This window comes from Sinocyclocheilus anshuiensis, unplaced genomic scaffold, assembly GCF_001515605.1.
Source record: "Sinocyclocheilus anshuiensis isolate Anshui unplaced genomic scaffold, SAMN03320099.WGS_v1.1 scaffold446, whole genome shotgun sequence".
In the NCBI taxonomy this organism is placed as follows: Eukaryota; Metazoa; Chordata; class Actinopteri; order Cypriniformes; family Cyprinidae; genus Sinocyclocheilus; species Sinocyclocheilus anshuiensis.
The window spans coordinates 3,318,517-3,327,379 of record NW_015544247.1 but is presented as its reverse complement, the minus strand read 5'-3'; the positions used below and the strand labels follow the sequence as shown (position 1 = coordinate 3,327,379).

The following is an 8,863-nucleotide window of genomic DNA, read 5'->3' as shown; positions in this document are numbered from 1 at the left end:
CACTCCCCTCAGCATGGTGGCGTGGGTATACCGTTCCCCATAGCGACCCCTAGAGGACGCAGTTCGATGTTCCCATGAAAGGGAACGTTTATTGGCAATTCTTGAATTTGGTGAAAACTTAGGCTTTAAGGGGTTCACTGCCATACTAGACAGTTTAAGACACATCCTTAAGGCATGAATCCCCCGCCTGGCAATAACCAAATATTTCTTAGCTACACACATATGCAGAGATACGACAATTACAAAATAAGCGGGTACAAGAATCAGTCATGGTAGTTCTAAGAATCTAGCTGTTAGGGAGTTGCTGGGGGTGAAGGTGGGTGCAAATGTCTGTGTGACAGACTGATGAGCATACGTTTGAATGGTTTTAAATACGGCTGTTGATTAGGAGCAGGTGGAGTAATTGATCAGCTGAGAGTCAGCTGATAGGGAAGCGATTAGTGGTGTGCCTGAACTATGCTTGAATTCCATTCGATCACTCAAGCTCCATTTCTGATCAAATAAATGTAGCAAATAAATGTACAAATCTAATCAACCCCAAAATTTTGAACATTAGCATACTTTACGTAACGTAAAAATGCAACTGATTTGACAATTGACCAGTTTAATTATACCAAGGTGTCAAGGTTTTGCTGGTTAGCATTTGGTAGATGTGAAATATAATAAATTGTATATTGTATACTGTTTTGCATGCAAAATATAAATCGCAACTGATTCATTATTTCATAGTGAAAATTTTAGCAGTTCATGATCATTTTGGGCTCTTAAAAATGAATGGACTAAATGAAAAGTGAAAAGTGAAATGGACTAGTGAAAGGTTTGCAACTGTGCACAATCTCGTAAAGCCATCAGCCAATCAGTGTTGTCCTGCTTTCACTTTCCTGCCATTAGTCACACAGAACTAAGCAACCAAAGATGGCAGATTCACACTCACTTCTCCTACTCCACCGACACATCTAAAGACCCCATCCCAGCTGACTCTCTGGTTCATCGTCTGATAAGGCAAACAGGCCTAAGTGTAAGGAGAGGAAATTTCCCATTATGAGCCAGCCTCACCTTATCAACCTGGTGTCTACCCATGTCCGAGACCAGCTGCATGCCGAAAACCATTACCAACAAGCACGTTATCGCGAGAAGCCAGGTGATGGCTAAATGTCTGAAATCCAAATTTCTGAGTGGACCGAGCAAGCCTTCTGTCTGTATACAAGTTTTCGAGTTTCAATCCGAGACCAGCCTCGCGTCAGTGGTGACGTATGGCTATGTAGTGCAAATTCATCACTGAGAGACGGCTAATTAACCCCTGGCCAATAAGATGCAGGTAAACGGCTGATTATTCTCTTGTGTATATGAATGATGAGAGCTTGATTTGCCCGTTCCCCAGATAATAGGGCTCGTCGGAGACTAATTGAGCCGTAGAGTGATGCGTCGGCAGTGCATTAATACATGAAGTCCAGACAGGGTACTCCACTCAGGAGGAGGAGAGGAGGTTATCAAAGACTAGTTGGATTTTGATTTGTTCAAACATTCCTATTTACTGGCAGAGGTTTGTGATTTGTCAAGTGGTGAAACCTGGTATCATATACTCACCCTGTGGAAGGGGTCATGATGCAGCCGCCACGATCTACAGTCATCCTACAGCCGCATCCTCGCTCTGGTGTGTCATGGTTCATTCCAAAGTTATGGCCCAACTCATGAGCCAAAGTCACAGCAGCTCCCAGAGGATTGTCTGAGTGGTCCTAGGAAACATCAGGATGTCGTATCATATCTTGAACTACTTTTGCTGTATTTATTTTTGCAGTTTTCTGATGTCTATTACTTTGCACACTCTAAACTGTCCCACTAAAAAGATACTGGTCTCAGGAGGAGCATTAGAATCCAAATATTGTTTGACTATTTTGATGGCAAAAAAAAACAAAACAGACTTAGGGGTGTGCAATATATACAACCTACGATAATACTGTAATAGTTGTCGCACGAATATATCGCAGAAACCAAACAAAGCACGCCCAGAGACTGATCTTGATGTAGGTTAGACTACTGCGCAAGCACATTTAGTGTTCACGCTTGCACTGCATGGTTTAGTCTATTAAAATACTTTTAGAATTCCCACAAAAAAAGAGAAGGGGCAAAAATGCCCCCGTATGACTTATATACAGTATTTATATCATCTGATATAGTTGTTAAAGTCTGCATGAAATCAAAATTGACTTTATTTACTTTACTAGCGCACAATGCTAGTCTTGATGTGAACAATTAATCCGTGCAAGTTAATCCGCTGAAAAAAATTGTTTGTCTTCGTAATCTTTAATCAAAATCTGAACATTTACTTCCGCTCTGGAATGGCATTCCTTCTCTGATGACGTCAGTTTGACGGCTTGGGCAGAACATTCTTAAACACACCCCTCCAACCGTTAAGTTGCTATGAGTGAGAGACAGAGAGGAGGAGCGCAAAAATAAAACCATGCCCTCTATTCAATATTTCGTTTCAGCTGGAAATACGTCACTACACTGAAATAAAGTTGGCAGCAACTTCCGGTTCTTTCAGACTTTAATATCACACGAAGAGTGACGTTTTTCTCCAAATATCAGCACGATTGCAAATGTGATATTGATTTGATGAACAGCTCAATAAACAAAGTTAATATTAAGTGACTTACATTTTAGACACAACAGATCTGGTTTTTGCTGTATTTTTTTTGACAGCGAAAGTAGTTCCAAACAAAGCCACATCAGAACTGTTGAGTCTCTGAGCAGCACAAGAAAGTTTTGTTACTGAATCAATCAGCCGTTTGAACGAATCGGTTGAATGAATGACTCAATGACTCACTCATGCAGTGATCTGGCGCGACTTACTGGCGATTTTAGGTTTATGTTTCAAATATATTTTCCCTTTTTTGTCCCCAAATCATTTCAAATATCAGTATTCAATATTTTTTTTAAACATCAAAACATTATTTATGCATTTGTAACTGCAGGTTAATTGCATTGAGAATCATTCAGCGCGGAAATGTATTGTCAACACTGTTCTGTGATTTCTCAATAAAATAGCTTAGAAACTGAAAAGTTCAAGCATATATATCTTAATAACTAAATTCCACAGCTTCACTACTAGTAGAGAGACGCTGCCAGGTAGAATTAATTCACACATGCAATCACTCTCACTAATGCATTCATATTAATGTAATCTTTACTGTGCTACTTTATCTGTTTCTGATTTAGAATGCGCAGAAATCTGTGAGAAATATAATGACCCAAAGACAAAAGAACTGATAAAAAAGCTGTTATAGGAGCAACAGCCATGTGGGCAGCGCTGTGTCATATGCCATAGCTGTGCACAAGGTGTTTGTCACAGCTCCAGACTTATTTGTTCATTAATGATGTCATCAGCGACTAGTCGACTTCGACTCGACTTTCATCACATAAAAGTCGACTTCAAAAAATCAGAAGTCGTTCAACCCCTAGTACATATGGCAGAAATGTATGGAAAAATCTATTAAAAACGTAATCAAACAGACGATGAACACTATTAACAGCAATTATTATATGATGCAGTCAAACTTATAGCAAAATGTGGTAGTTCTGTATGTTGTTTCAGGGTTGGCATCATCTGAGGTCCTCTGAGGGGTTGGCATCATCTCTTCTCAGGTGTTCTGGATCCAGACTGAAGCGTGTATAAATCCTAGTTACCACGGGATGTCAATCTCATGCAAACTCTTGAATCCAAGAAGTTTTAAAATGCCTTTCTGCACTTGAATGTTCATTGACTGATATGAAAAGATGTGTCTCCGTCATTTTCTATATCTCTCAATTGAACACAACTGGAGTCTGCTTTTTTGTCAGCAGGTGTGTTATCAGTGTTGGTACTCAGCAGAGATGATAATTGTTTGAGAAAATCAGATATTTTTAGTTTTGACGTTTTTCTGATGTGTAAAGCTAATCTTTGCTTTTCCTGTCTGTATTTTGGGACTCAAACTCAGTGAAATGCAACAATACAGTTAGCCCATAGTTCAGTACATACCGCAATTTTCTAACCATGCTTTTCGGTTCGATTATGCTGGCTTGGCACATCAGAGTGTTTTTGCGATAAAAAAAAAACCCTACACTTTTATTGAAGTAAAAGTACACTTTTATTAAATCTCCAGTACACTTCTGTACACGGTAGAAAAACATGGATTATCAAATGTCTACTTCATATTTCTTTTGAGAAAAGTATTATTTTTATGGATTTTTTATCGATAAATTCGATTTTCGAACGATTTTTATCGTTCATACTCGAAGCTGGAGGGTGCCGGAGGGGGGGCATCAGATATCTTCATGTGATTGGCTTGTTTTTATAAAATTTCTCAATGCATCTGGCAGTGGTGGATCCTGGCATGGGAAATATAGGCGGCTACCTAGGGCGTATTTCCTCTCTTCTATATACTTAATTTTAGACTGTTTCTATAGAGTTATCAATGACAAATGTTGAGAGCGCAGTAATGTAACACACAAATCTCTCCACTCGCAAGCAGATTTCCTTTGCTCTCACACAAAACTGGACATGCGCTTAAAAAAACAAACAAACAGTGTTCTCTTATGAATCGGCTCTGCTCTCGCTCAGATATTGCGTATGCACGCTAAAACTTTGTCCTTACATCATTGAAGACCAGAAGGGCTTTTTTTATTCAGGTGAAGTGTAGGCTTATCCCACTAAATGGAAGCTGATTATAGTCAGCCTTCTCTAGTTATTTATTTTATTATTTAATTCTTATTTGAGTTAAGTGCTTATTGTAAATATGCATTTATTAGATTAGCCTATTTTATTTAGTGCATTTGCATTTTTTTGTTTTTGTATATAGTTATACAATAAAAGCGTATCAACCAGGCCCGGTTCCAGAAATATATCACTGTGGGTTCTTCTGAAATTAGTGAGGGTGCTCTAGTCTTAATGCACATTTTCAAATGTTTTGTCCAATCAGTTATCACTGTTATCACTGTCAATCACTGCTATGTCAAGAGTAAATCCCACATAAATATGTGGATGTCACTTTGCAAAGAGGATGTCGTATCATATCTTGAACTACTTTTGCTGTATTTATTTTTGCAGTTTTCTGATGTCTATTACTTTGCACACTCTAAACTGTCCCACTAAAAAGATACTGGTCTCAGGAGGAGCATTAGAATCCAAATATTGTTTGACTATTTTGATGGCAAAAAAAAACAAAACAGACTTAGGGGTGTGCAATATATACGATAATAGATAATACTGTAATAGTTGTCGCACGAATATATCGCAGAAACCAAACAAAGCACGCCCAGTCTTGATGTATGATGTAGGTTAGACTACTGCGCAAGCACATTTAGTGTTCACGCTTGCACTGCATGGTTTAGTCTATTAAAATACTTTTAGAATTCCCACAAAAAAAGAGAAGGGGCAAAAATGCCCCCGTATGACTTATATACAGTATTTATATCATCTGATATAGTTGTTAAAGTCTGCATGAAATCAAAATTGACTTTATTTACTTTACTAGCGCACATTGCTAGTCTTTATGTGAACAATTAATCCGTGCAAGTTAATCCGCTGAAAAAAATTGTTTGTCTTCGTAATCTTTAATCAAAATCTGAACATTTACTTCCGCTCTGGAATGGCATTCCTTCTCTGATGACGTCAGTTTGACGGCTTGGGCAGAACATTCTTAAACACACCCCTCCAACCGTTAAGTTGCTATGAGTGAGAGACAGAGAGGAGGAGCGCAAAAATAAAACCATGCCCTCTATTCAATATTTCGTTTCAGCTGGAAATACGTCACTACACTGAAATAAAGTTGGCAGCAACTTCCGGTTCTTTCAGACTTTAATATCACACGAAGAGTGACGTTTTTCTCCAAATATCAGCACGATTGCAAATGTGATATTGATTTGATGAACAGCTCAATAAACAAAGTTAATATTAAGTGACTTACATTTTAGACACAACAGATCTGGTTTTTGCTGTATTTTTTTTGACAGCGAAAGTAGTTCCAAACAAAGCCACATCAGAACTGTTGAGTCTCTGAGCAGCACAAGAAAGTTTTGTTACTGAATCAATCAGCCGTTTGAACGAATCGGTTGAATGAATGACTCAATGACTCACTCATGCAGTGATCTGGCGCGACTTACTGGCGATTTTAGGTTTATGTTTCAAATATATTTTCCCTTTTTTGTCCCCAAATCATTTCAAATATCAGTATTCAATATTTTTTTTAAACATCAAAACATTATTTATGCATTTGTAACTGCAGGTTAATTGCATTGTGTAAATGCATCTAAATGCCAGATGCAGAATCTGTGTCACCTCTGCATTAGAAACACAAATGTTGTTGATACTGATTTCATTTGTTTGGTAACAACCCTATAGTGTCTTAATATTTGAATTTATTGATTAAATTTAAGAATTTGACACAAAATATTATGCATACACTTAATTAGGTTAGAAAAAATGGTTTTATAAAGGTACAAATGCCCATATAAGGTAAAAATTAATTTAAACTTATTGGAAAAGTGAATTTCTGTTTCTGCTGCAAACAAACCGCCGCACAGAATATGAAGAATATCAAAAGCTTTGGGAGTTAGATGTCCACAACAGTCTTAAACCTGCCAAAGTATCAGAACAATAACACGCTCAGCAAAATACTGTCTAATTATCCTTATCGACAATATTGCAGAAAATATCGCGATATCAATTTTTGCACACCCCTAGACTTAAAGTGCCATCACATTAGTGAAATTTTGGCAACATTTCATGGGCAACAAAGGTTCATTGCCCATTGTCAATAGTGTAGCAATTTAAGAGGCACTGTTTATGCAGAACTTTAAGTATAAAACAAGAGGCGGACACGCGAGTGCAGCTCAGCAACTGTATTGGAACAGAGCAGGTAAGGACAAAGCGGCCAAAAGCAATTGACTGCCGATTCCATGATCTATTACATCCCGTACCAGGCATAGCTCACTTTCAAACAAAGCAGCTTTCTGTTGGTCAGTGGGGCAAATTTGCTTGACCAACTTGAACACATTGCAAAATCTGTGATGGGAAATCTTTTGCTCTCACACTAAAATAATTTAAACAACATAAATCAGATAAACACTTTAATTTAGTACAATTATTAATTATTTAAAAAAATAATGTGCTAGAAAAATAAACAGACATAAAAAATTCAAAAGTTAGCCCTATTGAATTGTTACTTGTTGGCCACAATATTATATGTTCAAATATTATAATATAATTTCAGGGCTTTTTCCAAATATTGACATATACGATTATTTGCAATCAATTTGATTAATGTAGCAGTGAATGATGTAATTAATTGGATACATTTTTAATTAAATGACAGCTCTAATATTCAGTTACTTCCTCATACTAGACTGGAAAAATCACAACATCTGATTAATAATGTATGACGCGTGAAAGGACCAGCAGACAGTGATGCTGTGTTAAATGTCTTGAAGGGCTGTAGATGCTCCTATGAATTTTTATCTTTTTTTTTCAAACTCTCTCTCTTAAAATCTCTTTCAACCTCGCCATAAAACACACATACAAGCACCACTGCCCTTATTCTCATTTCCTTTTTCTTCTGCTCTCTTCATCATCTGTTCACTGAGAACAAAGCAGAGCTTCAGCATTATCCGTTTCAGCTGAGGTGTAGAAAACCTCCCTGCTGCCTCACAAACGTGACCTGGTTACCAGCGAACCAACTCTAATAACCCAGAAACAGATTTTTCCCCCTTAATTTAGCTGCTATCTTTTTACACAACTATACCCTGACTGTCTTTTTTCCATTACGCTGTACGTCAAAATGTCATTACCTGCCTTGATTGCAGGGCGAGGAACATGACAGGCTCATCTTAGCTTTCAGAGCCAACAGGGGTAATATTTATCTGCCTCATTTCATTTATTCAAAATCTATAGGGTGCCACTGATGACCGTATATCTTGAGTATGACTGACTTGCCCCTTTTTGAGTGTAATATGGTGGTTAATGCCGTGGGAAATCCAGACTTAACTATTCCAAGAAACCACTACCAAGCTGTCACATTGAAAACGTCTCAGGTTACGTATGTAACCCTAGTTCCTCGAGGGAACGAGACACTGCGTCGGAAACGCTAGGGGAACGCCCTTCAGCGTGACGGGCTCTGAACCTCGTGTGTAATCAGACCAATAGATGGGCGAGACGTCACGGCGGGTGACGTAATGACCAGGAAGCTATAAAAGCACGTGCGGTGAGACCAGCGTCAGCTCCCAGGAATGAAGCAAGCGCTGGCAGGGACGCCGGAAGTATGGCACAGAGACGCAGCGTCTCGTTCCCTAGTTGAGACGTTCCTCTTCAGGAACTCGAGCTGTGTCGGAAACGCTAGGGGAACGAGAATGCCCACGCCGCTAGACTTCTAAGTCTCTGCCTAGTGTGGAAAATTGTACAGCTAGGGCGAGAGGACAGAAGAGCCAGGAGTTTACACACGAGGTTCAGAGCCCGTCACGCTGAAGGGCGTTCCCCTAGCATTTCCGACGCAGCTCGAGTTCCTGAAGAGGAACATGGTTTCTTTATAGTGGTTACAGCCATATTTAAGTGCTCTTGGGTTTCTGCCAAATTAGTTCCAGTTTTTACATTGTATCTCCTATCAAAGACCTTCCAACTTTTTGAATTCCTATAATCATGTAAGACTTGTCCTTTATGGTTACTTCAAATTTGTTTGCACAAAAGGATTGTGAAGAGTTCCCTTTCAGTCGGTCACTCTCGACGTCACGTTGGATGATCGACGAATTGGGATCCCGCTTAGAGAGACCAATCTACTTCGAGTGTAAACTAAACAAGCCAATGCACATTGGCATGCGATTATTGCATCCAGCT

General features: G+C 38.7%; 1 protein-coding gene across 3 annotated transcripts in view; it reads right to left on the bottom strand.

The window, feature by feature from the left end:
* The window catches only part of adam12b (ADAM metallopeptidase domain 12b), a 113,447-nt gene that overhangs the window by 34,324 nt on the left and 70,260 nt on the right, over window positions 1-8,863 (bottom strand). For all 3 annotated transcript variants that reach the window (XM_016498610.1, XM_016498609.1, XM_016498611.1), the window contains one exon: window positions 1,588-1,736. In XM_016498610.1, the coding sequence (XP_016354096.1) occupies window positions 1,588-1,736 (149 nt within the window). The remainder of the gene's footprint in view (window positions 1-1,587; window positions 1,737-8,863) is intronic.